The sequence below is a fragment of the Coniosporium apollinis genome (genome assembly GCF_000281105.1).
Source record: "Coniosporium apollinis CBS 100218 chromosome Unknown supercont1.47, whole genome shotgun sequence".
Taxonomy (NCBI): domain Eukaryota; kingdom Fungi; phylum Ascomycota; class Dothideomycetes; genus Coniosporium; species Coniosporium apollinis.
The window spans coordinates 29,740-52,190 of NW_006913309.1; the positions used below are offsets into that span (position 1 = coordinate 29,740).

Here is a 22,451-nt window from a genome sequence, read left to right on the forward strand (position 1 = left end):
ACGGCTCGTATCTATACTCCAGTTGTTTTGAGAGTAGCACACGTTCGTCACATCAACGTTCTCGGTCTTAACTCTTGAACTCCGCTCATGTCGTCAGGACGATCCCTAAGTGCTGGGACGTATGCTGGTGGCGGCGGTAAGGGAGATAAGAGACACGGCAGCGAAGTGGTTTGAGGAATGAGATTGAAGAGAAGATGCATCGTACAGTGCATCGCGACCCTACCTTAAGGACTAGAGAGCCGTTTGGTGGCTTGTGAGGGCATTGGGGTATGTAAGCCGCAGTAGCCGTGCCGTTTATCCATGATGCGTGCCAGCTATGATGCGATAGGTACTTAACTCTGTCCCACCCATTTTCAATGGAGTGAATTCTCGCGCCTTGGGTGCTTCTGCGAAGAGTCGTGACTGACATGTCGGACATTGTGACGCACCGCTCGTCCAGGATGCTGAAGTGCTGATAACATGGGGATTTGGGAGACCCTGGGGCAGCTGCAGTCGGCTTTGGTACACGACATCGGCACCGTTTCAAGTGACCGACAGAATGCCGGCTTCCCGAGTTGCATGAACCGAGGATGTCTCCACGTGCGGGCGACGAACCCGACGCGAAATTCTGAGCGCGTTTAGGAGCGTCACAGCTGCACAGTCACTATTGACTATTGAGGGCCTCCCAGAGACAGGCGGCGTTCAGCTCACCAAGCCATTCAGACAAGATAGGTACTGCTACACTCAATTTTTACATCTCGCGTCGAACGCCCGACTATCCAACCCTCGTACCCTTTCCAATTGCCCGTCTCATAACAGGCCATCCGCCCTTCTCCTCCTCATCCATCTACGACGCCCCATCACTAGCTCCCGCCCCCTTCTCCGAGAACTGATCCTCCGTAACCCCCTTGCCCATGGCGCTCGTACTGCTCACCCCGCCCGTAACCATCTTGAGCATTTCATCCATGTAATTGGCCCCGCTCCACTTCTGGTGCGTGACAACATCGATCTTGTTGTCCATCTCGGGCTCCTGGATCAGCTCGCCGTAGGCGCGCATGCCCTGCTTGGCGTACGCCTTGCTGAAGGTGTCGGCCATGAGCGCCGACTGGTGCAGGCCGGCGAGCGTGATGAACTGCCAGCAGTAGCCCAGCTTCGCTAGCCGCTGGATGTAGGTTTCTTGCTCGCTGCGGGGCATGGCCTTTTTCCAGTTGAAGGAGGGGGAGAGGTTGTAGGCGAGTCTGTTGCGGCTGTTAGCAGACTTCCCACCCGCCCGCGGATGGTGTCGAATCTCTGAAAGGGGAAAGGCGGGGCTCAAACATACTTCTGCTCAGGCCATACGGCGTGCACTCCATCCGCGAACTCCTTCGCCTGCGCATAGTCCGGCAGCTTGCTCTCCATCCAGATCAGATCCGCATACGGCGCGTACGCAATCGCGCGATTGATCGCACACTCGCATCCGCCCTGGTATCTATAATACCCCTCCCTCGTTCTCGCCGAATCCCAATCAAAGTGGATGTCCACGCCCGTCAGGCCCTTTGCAATGGCCCTAGCCTCAGAGTTGCTCTTCCCTTTCGAAAGGATATTGAATTGGCTGATGAGCTCGGCCTTGTTGACGTGCACGCCGGCGTTGATGGTGTCGGCTACGGCTTCGTGGAACAGCTTGAGGCCGGCCTGGGCGGTCCATTGGTCTTCGATTGCTTGGAGTTCCATGCCGTTCTTGCCGGCGTGCTCGGCGGCGATCATGAGGTCGTTGAGGGGCTGGAGCGCGGGGTTCGTTGCGCCCATGATGAAGCCGTGGTCGCGGTGGTCAATGGTCGAGGTGATCAGCGTGGCGGCTTCGGAATCTGTGCGCGCGATTGCTAGCAGGTCGGTTCCTGCATTGAGACTCATCAGTACTGTCGCTTGTGCTGTCATATGGTTAACTCCAGCTAACACTGCTTACCCATGATATCTGCTTGCGCGCGGATGGCGACTAAGCGGTTGATGTGCTCGCTGATCGGCACGAGCACCTTTCCAGCCATGTGTCCGCACTTCTTGGTCCCCGGTGCTTGATCCTCAATATGTATGCCTGCGGCACCCTTCTCGACAAACATCTTAGTAAGCTTCATGACGGCGGTTAAGCCACCATGACCGGTGTCAGCATCCGCGACCATGGGACGGAGGAAGTCGGTATTGGCGACGCCAGCGCGGTTGGCTTTCGGTGTGCTGAGGCGCTCCTCGCGCTGTTTGCGGTCGTGGAAAAGTTGAGCCATGAACAAGTGTTCGACTTTGTTCGGGACAGTTGTCTGGCAGGTTGTTAGCGGCCGTCTACCGGCGTTTGAGTTGCAAAACATACCATGGGGTAGTCGGCAAGATCAGGGCCTGGCTCGTTGGACGAGGAAGCTGTGGATGAGCATTGCCAGCCGGAAACATATACGGTATCGAGGTACTTGGCCATCTGAGAGACCATGATAGGATCCAAGCAGCCGTATGTATAGCTGGCGTCTTTCTCCTACTCGTTGTGAGCGGCGTACAATCGATCATGTCGTCTACTGGGCACTGACCTGGAATCTTTTCTCCACGGTATTCCATAGCTTCTTAGCCATGACAGCACTGGGGTACTGTATCTTCAGATTCCCCCTCTTGGACACAATCTGCTCAGCAGTAAAGGGCCTCTTGGTGAACCTCCATCGCGAGTCGTTCCACCACTGCTTCACGGCCTCAACCTCCTCCTCGTACCTCTGTTGCTCGGCGTCGATTGGCGACATGTCGTGCGGCAGAAGATGTTCAATTCCCTCCTTCAAGCTATGGTACAGCTTGGACATATAGCCAGTACAGTAACGGTTAACGATGTGATGATAGAATAGGAGGATGGAGAACAACAGCAAAGGTTAGAGGTAAGGCGAACGTAATGGCACCTCGGGAATAGAGCAGCGGGGGAGCCAAGAATATATCAATCACTTGCGCCAGTGATGAGCGTGCTAGTCAACTACGCGTAAGGCCTTTCCCACCCTCCTGCCCTCGGGAGAGGCCGGATGACATAACGGCTTCGGGGACGCCTTGAGCTTGCTCTCTGGGCTGGAGCAGAGATTCATCTTGCCAGCTGCTCGATCTCAAGCTGCTGAGCACCATTGGGCCGAATATCCTCGGCCCAAAGGGAATCTCAAGGGCGGCTTGTGATGATCCGCGCGCGAGGCGTCTAAGGCTAGCGTTTGTGTGGGGAAAGCCTGTCGCACGTGCATGACGTTGGCGGAGAGCATTTGGGGATCGACGACCTTGAACTGGATAAATAAATTTGGAGAAGGCACCCGGTTAGCGCACTGAACACCAGCACACTTGCTCGCTGAGTATCGCAGACTTCACTTGGCCTTTGCGCATTGCCATCTCGCCGCAGGCGCATTACCATCTCGCTGCAGAAATGAACTCGAATATTTAGTTGCTATGAGTTGGGCCGGTACCAACGGAGATGGGCCTCGGCTGTTTACAAGTTCGGCTAGGCCAGGTGGAAGCCGCCACCTTTACCGCACCGTAGTTCGAAAGGCACGAAAGGCTCATGATATGATTGTTCCGGTTCTTCGCGAGGTTCACAAATACCCGAAGGGAGTATGGCGCCTGGAATAAGGTAATGACTGTTCCCTTAGTCCGTGTCAAACCCACTCGTTTTATCAGAGACCGTTTTCCTACGAGCCGATACCTCCTGGCTGCCTCACTGGCCGCTACGAAAGGGTGCCTGAACGATATAAGATGGAGAGTGTAATCATGACTCTCGTATGAAGCCAATCCGATGCCTGTAGCCATCTAGAACTAGAACCGTAAAATGGTCATGTTAAACGCATGTTCACCAGGGAAGCTGCGGAGCGGATCTCGTGTCTTGACCACATTCGATAGGCAACTCACTGCAACGAAGATAGGCTCTTCACAAAAAACCCATACCTTATCGACTCGTTATTGCCTCCGCGTCCTGAGTATGAAGACAACCGAAAGGTGGGTGTAACTAAACGCCCAAACAGAGACAATAACAGAACCCTGAATGTGTATGCCACAGTACAGTTGCACTGTGAGAGAGGCGAGAATGTTCTACCAAAGAAGCAGTTGATGTCATCAGAAAGGAAGGAAGGAACGGCTAATTGCCAATCGAAAAGCCCTTTGCCGCATTTTGGCTGGTAGCTGGTAGTTTTCCAGATACACGATTGAGCTGGACTCATGATCTTGCCAAACGTAAAACAACGAGACAGCTTCCACACCATAGAGAGCGTCAGTCGTTCAGCGGTTTAGCCATCTCGTGTGTAGGTCACCTAGCCATTCCCGGGTTGTAAACTGTGTCTAGCCTGTTCATCTGGATGTCCACGAGCAGCCTACAACAACGCATTTTTCGGATGACCCTTAGACAGTAGACCTGAAAATACCTACCCTATGCAGCGTCTGTGCTGCAGAACACGGCGGGTATCAAGTGCTCGACAAGCTCCCCTCGTACCAGGTAGTGCATGAGTCTGATATTGAGCGGTCAGTAGTCAGCTCGTTGCCGCCTCAGGCTTGCAATCTTGCCGTTCTGCAGGGCTGCACCGCTTAGTTAAAGGCCCGGAAAGCCTCACTGAATCTCGGAACAATTCGATGGAGGTTGTCAAGTGTCAAACTGCGGGCCGTTCGGGTGAAGCTCAAACAGCCACACAGCCAATCATGGCGCTCATGCTACAAAAGCCTCAAAACCTTCAATGCGATGGTGGAGAAACTAAGGGTCGTCCCGACAACCTCTTCCGGGCCTGTGAGCCATCTGTTTGGTCTTCGGTAGCCGACGCTAAATCGGTTCAGAAGAGTGACGGTGAAAGCTCCAGCGTGCGTCTTGAAGCAGAAGCCGACGTCTTAGAAGCTGCGCTGCCAGTGACCGCCTGCAGGTAGGCGTAGGAACGGTTATAGTGCATGTAGCACTGGTACGATGCCGTACCAATCCATGAATCATAAGCCGTTAATCCAGCCTCTGTGTTTCCCTTCCGGCCTATGACGGCGTGAATATGGATGTCCGGAGAGCCGTTTGATGGACTAAAAATTCAACTTGCAGATCGAGGAAGCACATGGCCCCAATTTTGTACGCGGGCTTGCAGGAGCTGCAGGCGCCATGTGCATCCGCTCGTTGAGATCCCCTGGCTCGAGGGCCGGACCAGTGCCGCATGTTCCCAGCAGTGACAACAAACGCAACTGCAGGCGGACGATGTGCTGGGACAGCCGCGCGGTGGAGCTGCTCGCCACATCTGTTTCCATCAGCCAGCCTCTAGAATAGTTTGAGAACTCGATACGACTGGAGGAGCTCACACTCGGCAGGTCACCGATTGATCCTAGCGCTCTGTTGTGCTGGCGCCGCAAGCCACGACATCTTGATTCGGAGTTCCTGCAAGAGCTGGCCGACCCAGAGCCGTGACATTTCCCAAGCCGCCGCAGCTTTCCTTTGCGCAACGCAGGTTCACTTCAACCACCCTCTCTCAGGGCCAAACCTTGTCGCGACCCTCGCTGCCTCCCTAATCTCTGCCCAGCTCCAGCCGGGGTCTGCGCTATCTTGACATTGGGGTCGATAGCCCTTCAACAACTCCGCAGTCTCGCAGCTTCCAGTTGCCGCGGTGCTGTTACACCACTCCGCCAACCAGCTCCGCGACAGCACAACAGCGTTTCCAACCAACCGCCAACCCGTCAGCTTGTCATGAGATCCTGCGAACAATCGGCCGACGGCATTTCAGTCACTCATTGAACACTGCAGAACATCCCAAAGCTCAGTCTTTAGCTCTCGCAGCCTAGCCACTCAGTTCACGAACTTATTGGCTGATCCCGACAACTGCCGCACTGTAGCCTCGTGCTACGAACCCAGATAATCAGTCAGTCACCTTCGAGTAACCAGGGCCTCCGACTTCCCTCACTACCGAAACTTCCCCCGCCACTGCAGAGATCGCAGGACTACAACATCGTACGGAACCACCTGCCATCCATGTCTTCGCTGAGAAGGCAAGCAGCCACCTAAGCCACCATTGAGCCTCGCGATGGGAGTAGACACACGAAGACCGCCTCTACCAGCACCGACGGACGTCAGTTCCGCCGACAACGGCAGCGCCATAGCCGACGATCTCGCAACAGACATCTCGCGCCGGACCGATCGCACGTCGTACTCCATACCCGAGGACGGTAGCCCGATCACGGTCACAACCGACAAGGTCAGGAGCAAGAAGGAAGGTCTCGGACACGGGCGCAATAAGTCGCAGACATCACTCCTGATTGAGTACTTTGAGGGCGGGAAATCGGGAGATAAAACGCACTCCCGACCCAGCGTTCGAGTGCGGGTAACTCCATCATCTGGCCGGAAGCACAAGATTGGAAGCGATCAAATACAGATCACGCAGGTCGGGAAGGACAGGAAGCCATCTTACACTCGGCGCATTTCATTAGGCACGCCCAACCGCGAGCAGAAGCCCGCTTTGCCCGAAGGCACTGAGGTCTCCGTGTCCTCCGAGTCGAATCTCAGTGGGCGCCCTCCTGTCGAGATCGAGGTGCTCGAGAACGTTAGCGAGCTGTCTAGGTCGGAGCTCTCTGCCGGAAGATACATTCCTGCCCCTTCCGATATCTCGTCTATGCCACCGGACAGCATGCTGGAAGGTGAAGCAAGCACACAGAGCCCGCCACGGCCAAGAAGCAGGAGCTTGGAGAGGGATGAGGTAATGAGCCCAGACCACCTGAAAGCTCCGTCGCGGAGAAGGAGTCGAAGCTTGAGTCGCGAGCGTATCACACAAAAAGTCATGGAAAAGCTTGCAAGCCAGGCAGTGGACCCTCCCCAGAAGCAAAAGAAGACAAGGAGTCGCGAAAGCAGCATTAGCAAAGATCGGTTGCCAGAAGCTGAGAGGTCGTCAAGGCGGAGATCGAGCAGGAGTGAGCGGAGCGAAGACATCGTGCCGGGTGCGGAGTCCAGCTTGCTCACGTCGAACATCAGCCGCAGATCTGGAGATGCGCAGTCAATTCGATCAGGGACTTCCGCCGCATCGTCCATCAACAACCCCAAACTGCTCCAGACCGTCGAGGATGCCATTCGTCGCCTTATCATCCCTGAGCTGAACGCATTGAAAGAGCAACAGAAGACACAGGAAAACAGGAGCAACTTTGAACGCACAGCACGGGATTCAATTGCAACGACTGCCACAGCGGATTCTCGCGAAGACATGCGACGTCGCGTGTCGAAGACTGGAAGCGCTCCGAATCTATCTGAGAAGCCAAAGGTTGTCCTCAATCGCAGCGGCGACGACCCAGGCTTGACACTTTCCGGCGACTCAACCAAGGGCAAGAAGGTGCGGCGCACCAGCCGCGGGTCAACCGAAAGGAGCGCATCCTACGGTCTCGACGACTCCTTGGACACGGTGATCCGCGATGATGAGAAGGTTCACCAAAAGAAGAGCAAAGATCGCCATGCCTTGAAAGAGGCTGCGGCCGTCGGTGCCGCTGGAGGGTTGACTGCCGCTGCTCTTCGACACCATGACTCCATTTCCAGCACGGACACCAGAGATACTAGAGAACGGAGGAAGAAGCGAAGCAAGAGCAAGAGCAGAAGCCGTACCGCTAGCATATCCGATTTGCCTGACGACTGGAACAAGGAGGACATCCCTCCAATGCCCATGCAGAGCGAGATCCCGTCGGATGTTACACGGGAATCAATACTCACCGCCGAAACAGAGAGGCCAGTATCGAGGTCATCAAGAGGAGGATCTTCGACTCCTGTGCGCGATCCTATCGTGCGTGAGGTCAGCCGCGGAACGCCTCGAGAAATGATGTCGCCGGCGCCAAGAACGCCAAATCGGACACCGCTCGGAAGCGCAGCGGCACGAGGACTTTACAGTCAGGGCAATCGATCCCAGGGGGAGATCAGTCTTCCAAAAAGCGCCAAAAGCGACAGAAGCATATCGACAAAGGCCCGGCATGCCGCTCTCGCTGCCGCTGGCCTAGGTGGCCTCGGTTCTCCCACGACGTACCACAAAGCGACCACTCACGATCTTGTTAGTAAAGACATCGACGCGCACACTGACCAGGATGGCTATTCTCAACACTCTCCAACTCGCGAGGTCAGTCCGGTGCAGAGCATTGCGAGCTATATGGAGGGCGATGATCCTGGTCATATGGCTGTACCTCGTTCCGCTAAGAGTGTAGCATCGCTCTCCTCTGCTGGCCGTGCAGCCAGCCGGCAGAGGTCGAACCTTTCAATCGACTCCCTGGAATCGTCGCCGAGCACAAAGGTCGCCCGATCGAGGAGACGGCCGCAAGGTATCAATCTTGAGAGGAAGTCAGATATCCTTATGGATGACCCTTTGCACGACTCCGAGCTTGCATATGAGTCTGGCACCCGTACACCGAAGGACGTTGGTGAATTCTTTGATCATGAACACGAAGTTAATGAGCAATATCGTTCGGACCTTGAGTACGACAGTCAAAACGGTTCGTCTCTTCTAGATGACAAGCATTTCAGCCAGTATACTCGGTACACCGACACTAGCATGGATGTACCAGTCACGGCTGAGAACGATATCCGTGGTGTCGGCGCGAATCCCGAATATGTTCGTACGCCGGTAGCTGTAGAGTCGGCGGTTGCTTCTCTTCACGAGCCGTCTACTTTGAGCGTGCGATCGTCCGGCTCCGGTCCGCTCAAACACTCTTTTGGCTCCCAACCCAACGTCTTTGGGGCACGTCAGGACGTGGTCGTAGAGGATCGATCTATTTCTGGCAGTGTAACTCCGCATCGAGGCTACGAACATCCCAGCCAAGAAAGGTGGCATGCGATCCGTGATCAGGCGAAGGCTCTGTCAAGCGCTTCTCCACAGAACCGTACCGTCACCGCTCCGTCGCAGGATCGGCCTGTAACTGCTTCACCTCAACAGAGCGTTAGCCGAACTGTTTCTGAAAAGTCCATGCCCCGGATGGGTGCGAGTGCGTTCCCAGGACAAGATGAGTATATGCCTGAGATCGGATATGGGCTTGAAGACGACGAGTCGGAATTGACAACAAATCCTTCAGAAATCCAGGGTCCCATCGGCGCTGGCCAGAACCGCTGGACGAGAGATCCCGAACTCACACCTCCTCTGTCTCGTAATATGCTTGACGAAGAACGTATGTACGAGCAGCCGGAGCTGGGCACGGCAAAAGCAGTTGCAGTTGGTGGTGCTGGCGCTACTGCTGCAGGCATTGCCGCTGCCGCTGCGGCTCGTATCAACCGTGATAAGCAGCCGGAGACCTACCAGCCAACCCGTGGCCAACAACCGTCTGTGAAAGATGAGCATGATGATGAGGACACAGTTGAACGCAGCTTCCATCATGATTCATATGCTGCTCGCGAGAACGTCACATCGATCAGCCCGCCTGGTCACTGGAAGGACGAAGGCTACATCTCCGCCCCGCATGCAGGCGGTATCACTCCAGAACCATATCAACAGCCACTGATGGGCAATGCGCCCAAGCTGTTCGATGAGGAGGCCGAGAATGAGTTTGATGCCGACCCGTTTGTAGGGAAGAACCGGGGTCACATCCGCCAAGTCAGCGGCAACTCTCATGGCATGGGCTCTCCGATCTACGACAGTGCTACAGGAAAGGGTATCGATCGCATCCAGTCTAAGGATGTCGTTGCGCTCATGGATCACCTCACTGTTCGCGATGCTCAACGCAATGCTCGTGATACCGAGATTCTGGTGACCCTTGTGCGCAGCGCAGCTGAGATGAGGAACTCGTTCGAGGAGATGAAGAGGTTCATTGCGGAGCAGGATCGCCTGATCATGAGCAACACCGACAGAGATGCAGAGATGACAGTCCAGAAGGTGCTCGGAGGTCCGCGACCGCAGCCTCTTGGTTCTCCGAGGGTGCCGCGGCAGCGGTCAACTGAAGATGCGGAGGATTTGCCGACTAAGAGGAAAAATGTCTTCAAACGGGCTTTAAAGGGCCTGAGTATGCGAAGTTCAAACGATCTCGCGAACATTGAAGCCATGCTTATGCAGCTGCTGGATGAAGTGGAAGGATTGAAGGATACTCAAGGTGTGCAAAGGACATCACTCGAGCCTTCTCATAGCCTGGACTCGTACGAAAAGATGAGAGCCGCCGATACAGGATACGAGCCCGAGGGTCAAGCTGGCACCTCATCGACACCTGGGCAGTCCGGCTACTTTTCAAACACTTCCTCGCGCCAGGTGAACGGCATGCACTCGGGCTACGATGGACGCCGAGCGTCTGATTCTGGCCACCGTATCAGTACTGTTCTCGAGCGGGACGAAGAGGACGATGACTATGACCAGGCCACACCACCTGCGAACCAGGATTATGGCAACGAAGAACGGCTCCTCACCCCAACACAAGAGGTGAGGCGGGACAGATCCGTGTCGCAGGAGACTCCGCCCCAACCCGCTGCGGCCTATGTCAGTCCCGAGAGTCCGGAGCGCTCTTCCAAGAAGAAACACAAATCGGGCAGTTCTTCGCTTTTCGGGTTCCCCAAGATCTCCAGGTGGTCCAAGACAACCTCATCAACCGCGCAAGAGACGACCCCGCGCATGAGCGGTAGCCGCAAGGAGCGCCCATCTTCGGAAGCCTCACGCTCAGGCTCAAACGTCAACCTTGCGAACAACTACTACGACGGCTACGAAGTCCAAGACGATGATCGTCTGCGGTCCAACGCCTCGCTCGCCGCGCAGCAGCAAGCCCAGGTGTCAGCCGACCTGGCCAACGCCCGCTCGCCTTCCCCTCTCATCCCAGAGAGCCCAACGGACGACCCGAAATACCAAGCCCACCGCAACTCTCTGAATCTCATGCACCCGCAGCCGCGCCAGGGCCCCACGCACCGCCACCAAAGCCACCTCGAATCGCAAGCCTATAACTACGAGGGCTCGCCCGCCACCCCCGACGCAGACTTCTACGGCTCGGCGCCTGCACTGGCGCTCAACCGCAACAGGATGAGTACGGGCACGCAGGGGACGGCGGGGAATTACTCCCCGGTGTCGGAGGGCAGCTACAGCGCGCACTCTGCGGCTGAGCAGGCGGGTCCGCCACGGTCGAGCAGACTGAGGGACGATGGGCCACTGGTTCCGCAGCAGCCGCCTAGGATCCAGGAGCCGGAGAGTATGGGGGCGCCGAAGATGATGATGTACAGTAGCCCGCCGGGCAGCGGACACCAGCTCGCGCCGATTGAGGAGAGGTATAGCATGGAAGGCGATAGTGCGAGGGTGAGTGGTTTCTCTCAAATACGTCTCTCTTGGGTTCCGTAAAATAGGCTTTTTGCTAATCATTTTGTAATAGCTTCTTACGCCCTCGCCTCAACCGAACCAAAGCATGCAGTCGCCCGCCCGCAGAATCACGGGCCCCCGGCCCATGGGCTCGAGGAGCCCGAGTCAGACGAACGGTGCGCCGCTGTATGGGAACTCCGGCACCGTGAGGAGGAAGCCTGTTGATCAGAGGTCGCTTGGTGAGTCCCTACCCACACTCTCGTACATCGAGAAGTCGCTGACAGATGTACGCAGAATCATATCGCGACAGCTTCGAGAGCGAGACGTTCTGAGCGGCCTTGCATTACCCAGAAGGACGTGTTGGATTGTAGATGGGAAGATGGAGTCTGTTCAGCCACGACACTCGCGCCTCAGGGTGCTTAGGCACGTTCACTAGTTGATGATCTCGATGACGGCGCTATGGTGCTACTTTTTCTGCTCTTCGGCCCTGCGTCTATTTGGCGCAGCGGGCGTGCGTATAGATATTCGAGTATACATAATGCGAATGGATGGGAAGGCGAGGGCTTGCTCGTCCATACGGCTTGGGGTTGAGTGTCTTGGGGAGCTTAGGATTGTGAGCGTTGATAGCGGGAAGTAATATGTAGAACTTGAAAAGAACATGTTGACATTGTATCTTTTGGAGGCCTGCATTGGCATCCCGAACCCGTGGCTTTGTGCGAAACGCCGCCTCCCGCAAAGTCTACACAGAGCTCTCCTCTCCATCTGAGGAGAGCACGCTCGCTACCACAGACTCTGCCTCCCATCCCCTGCACCACCCTCACCGCCTCGCCCCATGCCTAACTCCCTTCCCCCTCTGCTGACCGGGCTGACTTCCATACGCCCGCCGTCCCTGCGTCTTATCCCTCCCCATACTCGCCCCCAACGTAATATCCACGCGCGGCGGCACGCTAAACCCATAGCTCTTAGCCACCTTGACAAGATCCAGCTTATTGATATCAAACACCGATCTCAGCGAGTGGCTCGCGTACGCGTTGAGGTAGGAGCGATAGCCCTCCTTGGCGCTCTTGTTCAGGTAGTAGTTCTTGGAGATGAGGGCTTCGAGCTGGGCCTGTATGTTTAGAATCTTGGAGGCGGGGAGCTCGAACTCGACGAGGGGGACGCGGGCCTCTTTTAGGTGGTGCAGGAAGCCGACTTCGGAGGGTTGAAGGAACATGAGGGATTTGCCCTGGGGGGTTGTTAGTAGATGGTGGATGTGGTGGGGAGGGGGAAGGAGGGGAGTTTAGGTACCTTGCCGTTTGCACCGCGGGCCGTGCGGCCGACGCGGTGGATGTAGTCGCGTGGGTCGTCCGGGGGGTCGAACTGGATTATCCAGTCGACGGCTGGGATGTCAAGGCCACGGGCTGCGACATCTGTGCAGATGAGGATGCCGGTGGGAGCGTTGACGCTAAAGGAAAGTTAGAAAACGATGCGAGTATATTTTAGGACAAGATGATATACTCACAACTCGAAGAACGTATTTGTCCTCTTCTGTTGCTTTTGCTTGCCTAATTCCATCAGCCTTTCAGGTTCGGAGAGGAGCGAATAGAGGCGCTCGTACCATGCAGATCAAGCACCGGAAGGTCTATGTAGTTGAGCAGCTCCGCGTAGTATGACACTGAAGCACACGACGATAAGAACACGATGACCTGATTATGTCAGCTTTTGCTGCGAAAACGCACTCGACAGCTTACCTTCTTCTTGAGGTTCCTCTTCAAGAAGGAGAAGAGAAGCCTGAACCTCAGGTCACTTTCAACAATCACATAGCCCTGCTCGAGCCCAGAGACTGTGGAGTGCTCCTCATAGTGATCTACATTGATGTAGAGCGGGCCAGGCCGTAACGAGATTCGCGCCAAATCCTCGACCTTTGTAGTCTGAGTCGCTGAGAACAGCATGGTCTGTCGATCCTCTTTCGGTAATATTTTGACGATCTGGCGCATCTCGTCCTCAAACCCGACCTCCAATATCCGGTCCGCCTCGTCGATGATCAGAGCCTTGACATTCTTGTACACAAATCCCTGCGTGTTCTGCAAATGATCAAGCAAACGTCCAGGGGTTGCAATGAGCAGGTTGACGCCCTTCGTCAGCTTCTCGGCCTCCGCCCTGCGGTTTGCACCGCCAATCACAATACCAAACGTCTGACTGTGGTGCTCCATCAACTCGCGGGCGACCCCGAAGATTTGAAGCGCGAGCTCGCGGGTAGGAGAAACGACGATTACTCCGGTGCCATTGCGCGGTTTGAAGCGCAATGCGCTGAGCATCTCGACAGCGGGAATCAGGAAGGCAAGTGTCTTGCCGGAACCAGTCTTTGCCGCACCCAGTACATCTCTGCCGGCTAGTAGAGGGGGTATCGATCGCCGCTGGACCTGTGTCATCTTCTCGAAACCCATGCCTTTGATTGCTTGCATCGTCTTGCTGGAGAGGTTGAGGTCGTCGAATCGCTCGGGGTCGGCGGTGGTTTGGGGCAGTGATACGGCGTTGTCCGTCGGTAGGTCTGCATGGTCTTCGTTCTCTCCATCCTCGCCCTCTCCTCCGTTGTGGAGAGCCTCAGCATCCTCCTCTTCAGACGCCGGCTGTGCATCTAAAGCGGCGGCAACTTGGTCAAGCCCCTCCGACGGAGCTGGTGCGATATCTGTAGTCTCTACCCCGTTCTGAAACTCGTCCTCTACCTGCTCTGGCTCGGGTTGACGCTTCGTCTTCTTCGACCGTGGCTTCGCGCTGCCTTCCTCGAGGACAGGCGCAGAGACATCTTCTGTAAGCCGGTTTCCGTGCTTCCTCTTTCGCTTCTTGTTCTCGATGCTGACTGCAGACATGGTGGTGGGTCCAATGTTACAGCGATTTTAGGTGTCTAACAGGAATGCTGAGCCGTGAGGGTTGCTGTGGTATTGCTGGCTTATGCGCCGACCAGAGCTCGTCACGATTCCGCTTGGGAAAAGTTTTGGAGTTGTCGGAGCTTCGGCGTGAACAGCCCTGTTCAGCCCTATGGAACGCCCAGCAGCCGAGACTTTTGGACTCGATGTCGATTGATTCGACCACTCTTGCCGTTATTAAACATTCGCGTCTTTCCTCATATCATTTTGCTGCCTTCTTTCTAATCTTTATATGTCTGTGATTCAGCTGCTCGCCCGGCCTTGCACTAAGGTTCTCCGCTACGAACTAGTGTGACCATTTTGGCCCCAAGACGGTTGTGCGGATAAGTTGATCACTGTAACCCACCTGCATTCCACCTACACTCTGAATACTGACAACATTCCAGTCCACCAGCACATTCAGCTGTCGAGTTTTTACAGTGTCGTGCCGCACGCTACGTAGGTCAATGATTCCATCCTCTTCTCCTCAGCCCATCAATATACATCTTCCCATCCACGACACACGAAACGAGGGGAAAGACCTCTCCGTCACTCTTCCTATCACTACCGTCAAAGAGCAACTCAAACAGCAACATGTTTTCACAAGCTCGTAAGACCCGTACCGTAGAAGCGATTTATTCGATTAGCGATGATCCACGCCAGCAGGATCCAATGAGATGGAGTCCATCCGGGCGGTGTCCTCATAACGGGCCTTGTTTTGCATACGATCCTGCGCTCGCCTAACACGGGGCAGCTGACATCCCTTTACAGGGAGCTTGAGTTGACTTTCTAAGTCAAGGTCTCTGACTTGTGGCTTTCGGCATGCCTTATGGGTCAACACTTGCATCGGCTTATATTTCCCACTTTCAGAGTCGACACAAATTTCCCCCAACCTACGGCGTCCGAGCAGGGGAAATTTACCATCGTTTTGCCCTGAATCGAGGCATTCCCTGCTTGTGTCTCCCAGAGCAGGCATGCAGTCCACCGACGACTCAAACGGCTCTGCTCCCTTCATCGCCAACTATGCGTGGAAGCCAGCGTATGTAGCACTGCTAGCGCTGGCTGCACGGGAGTTTCTGGATCGCAGTGTCGTTTGGTTGAGGATTGTATACCTAGCATTATGGATTTCTCTCTGGACATACCGAGTCAAGAAGTCTGATCTTACGGCTCATCTTGATAGCAGTTTGCTCCTTTGTCTCGTGGCTTGGACCAGTTATACTGAGCTGCAATCCTACGATCTCCGTTTCTGGGACGCGATGTTTCCAGTCTGGACCACTTATCTTATAGTTCGGTCTGCTTTCTGGCTGAAGGATCTGTTCGAATGGTGTTTCAATGCATCTCTGAAGTCTCATAAGAGCCACTCCGAGCCGGTTGCAGCTCAAAGGCATGGCCGACCTATGCTTTTTCCGTGCAGGACCACACACTCCCGCATGTTCCCCGAGAAACACTCCTTTGGCTATTCCTACCTCTACGTAGGCATTCCGGTAGGATGGCGTGGGTGCAGCGGATCCATGTTGTCCGTGGACACACCAAAAGGCGCCAGAAGAGGTTGGTTTCATGTCCAAGCATCAGACTTCCTCGAGCGTGGAGGAGACGGTCAGACTCTGGACGCAAAGCTGTCGTTGTATCTCAACTCTCAGGTAGTACCCTCTTCTAAATGCCTTGTAGCTCGTCTCACTGTTTCAGGGTGTTTCAGACGATGACTGGGCCCATGCGTACCTCGTCACCGCTCCTCGGTTTCTAGGCCACTCCTTCAACCCAGTATCATTCTGGTACATTTACTCCGCCGAACGTGAGCTAAGGATGATGATCCTGGAGGTCAACAACACCTTCGATGAGCGGCGGATGTATCTACTGAAAGCCGCCTATGGGAAGGAGCAAGAGACTACTACCCTTGCACGGGATACTGACGGCAAGGTCTCACCAGCCTTGCAGACCTCGATCCGATTCACGAGTGCATGGGCCAAAGACTTTCATGTATCTCCATTCAATTCTCGCAAAGGCACCTACAGCCTCGTGGCACTTGATCCTTTATCCACCGCTGGAGATAGCGTAGCAAGTGTGAACAACACTATCACCCTAAGATCATCCAAGGAGGAAGCGAAACTGGTCGCAAGAGTCTTCTCCGTCGGCGCTCCCGTGGACCCTGAAATCCTCGGCTGGTGGGCTTCTCTGCGCTTTGTAGCGAGCTGGGGATGGGTTGGGTTTGCAACGTTTCCTCGTATCATCCGAGAAGCGTGGAAGCTCTACTTCAAGCGGAAACTCCACGTGTGGTTCAGGCCGGAGATATCTATCAACAGCGTAGGCCGGCGCGCCACGGATGATGAGAGGTACCACTATCCCTCCTTCATCTACAGACCTCACATTAACCGTCCCTTAGGCTGCTCGAAACCTTCTTCGCCAAATACATCGCCCACCTCGTCTCGCACGCCACGGCCCCGCTCGACGTAACATACAAACCCCCCACCGAGCTCAGCCCTCCTCGCCAATACTTCTCCCCCCCATCCTCCTCCTCAGAGGCGCTCCGACCACACCTCCACATCCACATTACAACCCCCGCCTTCTACAGCCGCTTTGTCCACTACGCGCACACGACTGAGGCCTTTGACCGCGAATGCCTCTGCACCATGGATAAGAACCGCACCCTTTGGATCTCCCAACCCGAGTTGCTAAGAGCCTTGCTTCCCTCAGTCAGGTACCCAGTAGACGGCCCGCCGAGCGTTGGTCTCTTCGACCGCCTGCGGTGGGCGGTGCTGAAGAGGTTGAGGTGCTTGCCTGCTGCGCCTAGCTACCCGTTTGGCGCGGAGGCTGCGAGAGGGGAAAGGGTGGAAGATATTAGGGCGCTACCGCTGTCGCCGCTTGATCTCTTCGTGCAGCGCTACTGTGGTGGGGATGCGTGGCGGTATCGACGGTGCGTTAGCAGGCTGTTTTTGGTGCAGCGGTTAGCGTGGGGAATTCCGGCTTTGGTCACGGGTGCTGATGTCCTGGTCCGCTTTGCGCTTCTAGTTGTCGCTGTCAAGGTGCTTTTCACGGACGAGTTCGGCGCGGCTCAGAGAAGCGGATCAATGGGGGCGGGGTTCAGCGTCGCGCTCGAGTTGGGCAAGGCTATGATGGTGAATGGGGTTCATCTGTGGACCCTGTTGAAAGGCTTCTGAGATCTTCTTTGGACCTCCGTTTCTCTCGAGTGCGTCACTGCGTCAGTCACTACCTTTATAGCATTCCTACAGAGCATGAGAACTTCGAGCCCTACACAACCAGCAACGGGCCATGCACCGCCTGTTGTGCGGCCGCTAGGAGCAACACCGATTTCGCCAGTGGCTTGTACCGCTCAGAATCCAACCAGCGGTGACTACCTCTTAAGGAGTAGATGTCTAGAGGGGAGTTGGTCCGGGCTGGCCGGGTTACGATTATACAGGTACAACAGTACTCGGGACCATGTCGGCATCAGAGCGGGACAGCATGGATATGAGAGAGAGAGATGAAGGTGCCGGAAGTAGGAATAGGGGACGTAACGGTGAAGTACAGACAGGGTTGGGTGATTTGAGACAATGGATACTCCTAGCATGACTTCCGCGTAAACTCCTCTTAACGGGGTAGGACGCTTTAGTGGTAGTTGAGATACTCGCATTCAGAGCAAAAGAGGTCACGTGACTAAGAGATACTCTATTGGGAATCGAAACGAGTCTTCTGAGCACTCATAGTCGCGCTTTGAATTATAGAGTTTTTCGCGAGCAGTTGATCTCTACCATTGCTTCATTTACCCATTCCAGCTGACCATTCTCCATGGTAAAGCCAAAAGCTGATTGATAAATTGGGTGGCGGCAACGCGCAGCTGAAGATCTGGATCCCGGCGCCTGTCCCTGACAGGGCTGTGGCGGTGCAGCGATCCATGGAATGGGTCTCTCTACATGTGTCTGACAGTTTGTGTATCGGAGAGGTAAACAGCTTTCCAAGAGCACAGGCAAGCGTAAATAGAAGGCAGGAATCTGGATGACATACTGCCAACACGGTGCCGTCGCAGTCAAGACAGACCAAGAGCCGGCGTCGCAATGCACAAGGGTGATCGGCACGCGGCGCCGCGTGTCCCTGTCAGCGGTAACATTCATAGCAGAATCCCGTGACTTGCTTTGTGTCAAACCCCTGAGCGGCCGTCAACCAAAGCAGCGCCAGTGCAAATACGAGCAGAGACAAGCCGCCCATTCCGCCCGGCGACCGACTCAGCCCCACGACCGACGCTCCAACATCTGTCTGCATCAACGGCCTGGCTGCATTCTCGGTGCTCATCGCCAACTCCGCCAACTCCGCCAACTCCGCCAACTTCGTGCATTTCCTTGAACTGCGACCTCTTGGGCGGGCATCCGGTTGGTCCGCTTCGTCGCAGTCTCCACGATCGCTTCCTTCCGCTGCTTAGCATCATCGACTGCCATTCGCCTCTCCCAGCCCGGTTCCCGGATTTCCTGCACCACTTGCAACCTCTGTCGTCGCGGCAACTCCTCCCATCCTCCCTTCTCGATCCGCCCAACACTCGTTCCACCGCAGAGCTGCTGCGACTCGCTACGGAGCAACTCCATCTCGCTGTAAAGTCGCTCGTTGAACAGACGTTACACACCACCGTCGCTGGTTTGGGGCTTCGGCATTGAGCGTACTCGCACGAGTACCACCTCCCAAGGCACCGCGCCTTCAGCAGCATTAATCGATAATTCCTTGCGACACAGCTCCTACCTACCGCAATGCGCTCCCTATTACGAACACCCTTTACGCTCCTCGTCGCCGCCCTACTCACCCTAATACCTCTCTCCTCCGCAGTCCGGTTAATAGAGTCCCGTTCACTCAACCCGTGCCAAGCCAACTCCAGATTCTCCGCCACTCTCTTCAACGTCATCTTCACACCGGATAACAGGACGCTGTCCTTCGAAATCGTTGGAGTATCGGCAATCCAGGGCAACGTTATCGCCGAATTCGAGGTCATCGCCTACGGCTACACGGCAATCAAGCAGAGGCTTAATCCATGCGAGAGTGCCGACCTCAAGGGCCTTTGCCCGATGAACACGGGCACAATCAACATCGAGTCTAATGTGCCGCTGAGCGATGAGGTAGTCCGCCATATCCCTGGTAAGCCGCCATACGCAATCTCATAGTTCCGCTATCCCTGCGCGCTGCAAAGCCAGATATCTAACGGGATGTGCCAGGCATTGCATATACCATCCCCGATCTTGATGGTATCGTCCAAGTCCACATTCACGACGCTGAAACTGGCGAGTCGCTAGCGTGCGTTGAAGCCGCTCTGTCCAATGGAAAGACCGTGTACCAGAAAGGTGTTGGCTGGGTCACCGCCATCATAGCTGGTACCGGCTTGGTTGCGTCTGCCATCACCAACGGTCTCGGACACTCCAACACCGCCGCCCATGTCGCCGCAAACGCGCTCTCGCTTTTTGGATACTTCCAGGCACAGGCCATCATTGGCATGTCGGCGGTCCCGCTTCCCCCAATTGTCTCTTCATGGACCCAGAACTTTCAATGGAGTATGGGAATAATTCGTATCGGTTTCCTGCAGAGGATGGCTACGTGGTATCAGCGCTCAACGGGCGGCACGCCCTCTACGATTCTGTCCACACTGGCCACGACCTCAGTCCAGGTGCAGAAGCGGTCTCTCGAGGTAATGCACAAGCTCGTGTCACGCGCCCTCGGCCGCCTGTCTAGCCGTACCAACGCCGACTCCAGTCAAGCCGAGACAAACCGAGTGATCACGGTTCGCGGCATTGAACGAGTTGGCTTCCGAGCGCACATTGAGATCACAAACATCTTCTTGACTGGCTACTCCCTCTTTGTAGTCTTCGTCCTGTTCGTGATTATCGGGGTTGTTCTGTTCAAGCTCACCGTCGAAGGCCTTGCCAAGGGTGGCAAGATGAAGGGCGACAAGTTCCAGGACTTCCGCAATGGATGGAAGACAGTCCTGAAGGGCATCATGTTCCGCATCGTGAGATTGGCCTACAATAATCTGCACTCACACAGCTTGCTAACCGAACTCGCAGGTCCTCATCGGCTTCCCCCAGATGGTCGTCCTTTGCTTCTGGGAGTTGACGCAGCGCGACTCCGCCGCCGAAGTCGCCCTTGCAATCCTCACTATCGTTACCATGACACTCATCCTCGGCTGGGCCTCCTCAAAGGTCATCCGCATCGCGCAGCGCTCCATCGCCATGCACAAGAATCCCGCCTACATCCTCTACTCGGACCCCGTCTCGCTCAATAAGTGGGGCTTCCTTTACGTCCAGTTCAAAGCCACAGCCTACTACTTTATCGTACCGGTCCTGTTTCATGTACTGCTCAAGGGCATGTTCATCGGGTTGGGCCAGGAGTCCGCCGTCGTGCAGGCCATCGCGCTCGTGCTCATCGAAGCTGGTCTTCTGATCGCCGTCAGCATCATGCGGCCGTACATGGACAAGAAGACGAACGCGTTCAACATCTCCATCTGTGCCGTCAATTTTGTGTCGTCTATCTTCCTGCTTGTCTTCACGGATATCTTTGACCAACCTGTAAGCCCCTTTCCTCCATCTCCCCCCGTCCCCTTTCACCAAACCCACGTCTACGATCAATGCTAATTACAATTTATCAGGGCCTCGTCACCGGCGTAATGGGCGTAATCTTCTTCATCTTCAACGCCGCCTTCGCGCTCATCCTCCTCCTCATGGTCCTCTTCTCCTCGGGCTACGCCCTCTTCTCCAAGAACCCAGACACGCGCTACCAGCCCATGCGCGACGACCGCGGCTCCTTCATCAAGTCCCAGACGCAGCTGACCACCGAGCTCGACGCGCTGGGCGCCACGGCCCGCGGCGAGGGCAACAAGAACGGCGCAGCAGGCTTCTACGGTAAATCCCGCATCGAGGACGCGGACGAGGAAGATAGCCTCTCCAGCGGGACGCTTGAGCGCAGGGATCAGAAGGCCATGGATGCCGGCGTCGCGACGCCGGCGAGTCAGAGCACGACGGCGTTTGGGTCGAGTAGTGGCGGGTATGCCCCTGCGGACGCGAGACAGAACAGCCCGAGTCCGTATTTTGGGCAGAGGAGTGACACGAGTTCCCCCGCGCCGGTGTATAGGGGCGCGGAGAGGACGGGCACGATGAGGAGCGAGCGGAGTGCGGGCGGGGGATACAGGCAGCAGAATTCGGCGAGTCCGTGGCAGAGGGGGGCGGGGTACGAGGGGTAGGCGGTGCGTTGCAATCGTGTGAGGCGCATTGTTTTTCTTATTGTTAGATAATGGGGATGGGGAGGTGTGAGACAGTGGGCACAGGGGATTGTGGTGTAGAGCCTGGATAGTTAGCCTATGCATGTCTGGCGTTCTGCTTTACATCACCTTGCCTGTCTGCCTGCCCGTTTGGCAGTGCATCTGTGGGGGGATTGTGGTGAGTGTCCCGGGATTGCATGGTTCCCGTTTTTGCATGTTTGGGGTTCGCCCGCTCGGCGTACTGGCTTTGGAGGATGGCTTGATTGAGTTTTGGTATGAGTATATAGTAATAGAAGGCCTTACGATTCTGGTCACAAACGACTCTCTGTATTCCTCGTTGCTTTACTCCGTAGCGTGTGGAAGACTGATGCTTGGCACTGCGTCAGCTGCTTGATTCCACACCGCCTTCAGGGCGCTGTTGTTCGACAGGGGCAAGAAATTTACCTTGTACCATCGTTTATTGTTAACTTCACTCTTAACTAGCACATACGGCCATAGATCAAAGAATACTGGGCATCCCGTAAGAAAGTAAGCGGTACAACAGTCGATTACGGCCCCAGCATCATGACCCAGCATCATGACCCAGCATCGTGACCCAGCATCGTGACCCAGCATCATGACCCGCCTCTCAGCGGTCCATTCAGTGGTCCAGTCAGTGGTCCAGTCAATGGTCCAGTTCAGCGGTCCAACCAGCGGTCCAGTCAGCGGTCCAGTCAGCGGCAATGATAGACAGCCTTATGGTAAGGCTGAAGGTTGTAGAGGAAGTGGATGGATATTGGCGTTCGGAAGAGCTATTAATCCGACGCGCTTCCACGTGCAACACTTCATTCTAGGCAGCAGTCACGTGCAAGCACCAATTCAGTGCCATTACATAAGCTTTGAATCGGTGGATTAGTAGTTAGGTGGGTGACCACTAGCGAATCCCCACTGCTGTATGTTTTTTGCTTTTTCTCTTGGCTCTGCGATCTTGTCTATGCGCTGACCGTGCCAGATGCAAAGCGCGGATGATATTCGAACAGGCTATTACACTTAGGCTCACAAAGCATACCATAGCCTAACTTTTTTTTGTCTCGCGTTGTGAGAAATTTCCGTTGCTGGGAAGAAGGGAGAAAGAATTCTGATGTGTCCACGCTCCGGCGTGGATCCATGACTGCTGAGTACTGTAAGTTA

The 22,451-nt window shown here is 55.5% G+C and overlaps 5 protein-coding genes across 5 annotated transcripts; 3 read left to right on the forward strand and 2 right to left on the reverse strand.

Annotated features, from left to right (window-relative positions):
• Nucleotides 1–826: 826 nt before the first annotated feature.
• W97_07935 (isocitrate lyase) lies at nucleotides 827–2,726 on the reverse strand (the record flags this gene model as incomplete). The annotated part of the gene is made up of 5 exons (XM_007785804.1): nucleotides 827–1,217; nucleotides 1,301–1,853; nucleotides 1,922–2,264; nucleotides 2,315–2,470; nucleotides 2,523–2,726. The coding sequence occupies 5 exons, from the start codon at nucleotides 2,724–2,726 to the stop codon at nucleotides 827–829; spliced, it is 1,647 nt and encodes a 548-aa protein (XP_007783994.1).
• A 3,255-nt stretch (nucleotides 2,727–5,981) lies between these two features.
• Nucleotides 5,982–11,506, forward strand: W97_07936 (uncharacterized protein; the record flags this gene model as incomplete). Its single annotated transcript, XM_007785805.1, has 3 exons — nucleotides 5,982–11,174; nucleotides 11,248–11,413; nucleotides 11,469–11,506. 3 exons carry the CDS (start codon nucleotides 5,982–5,984, stop codon nucleotides 11,504–11,506), a joined length of 5,397 nt encoding a protein of 1,798 aa, XP_007783995.1.
• Nucleotides 11,507–11,991: 485 nt separating this feature from the next.
• W97_07937 (ATP-dependent RNA helicase HAS1) lies at nucleotides 11,992–14,023 on the reverse strand (the record flags this gene model as incomplete). The annotated part of the gene is made up of 5 exons (XM_007785806.1): nucleotides 11,992–12,399; nucleotides 12,462–12,618; nucleotides 12,676–12,718; nucleotides 12,772–12,859; nucleotides 12,905–14,023. 5 exons carry the CDS (start codon nucleotides 14,021–14,023, stop codon nucleotides 11,992–11,994), a joined length of 1,815 nt encoding a protein of 604 aa, XP_007783996.1.
• A 1,593-nt stretch (nucleotides 14,024–15,616) lies between these two features.
• Nucleotides 15,617–17,214, forward strand: W97_07938 (uncharacterized protein; the record flags this gene model as incomplete). The annotated part of the gene is made up of 3 exons (XM_007785807.1): nucleotides 15,617–15,655; nucleotides 15,728–16,389; nucleotides 16,440–17,214. The coding sequence occupies 3 exons, from the start codon at nucleotides 15,617–15,619 to the stop codon at nucleotides 17,212–17,214; spliced, it is 1,476 nt and encodes a 491-aa protein (XP_007783997.1).
• Nucleotides 17,215–18,789: 1,575 nt separating this feature from the next.
• Nucleotides 18,790–21,263, forward strand: W97_07939 (uncharacterized protein; the record flags this gene model as incomplete). Its single annotated transcript, XM_007785808.1, has 4 exons — nucleotides 18,790–19,171; nucleotides 19,249–20,036; nucleotides 20,092–20,592; nucleotides 20,673–21,263. The coding sequence occupies 4 exons, from the start codon at nucleotides 18,790–18,792 to the stop codon at nucleotides 21,261–21,263; spliced, it is 2,262 nt and encodes a 753-aa protein (XP_007783998.1).
• Nucleotides 21,264–22,451: the final 1,188 nt, after the last annotated feature.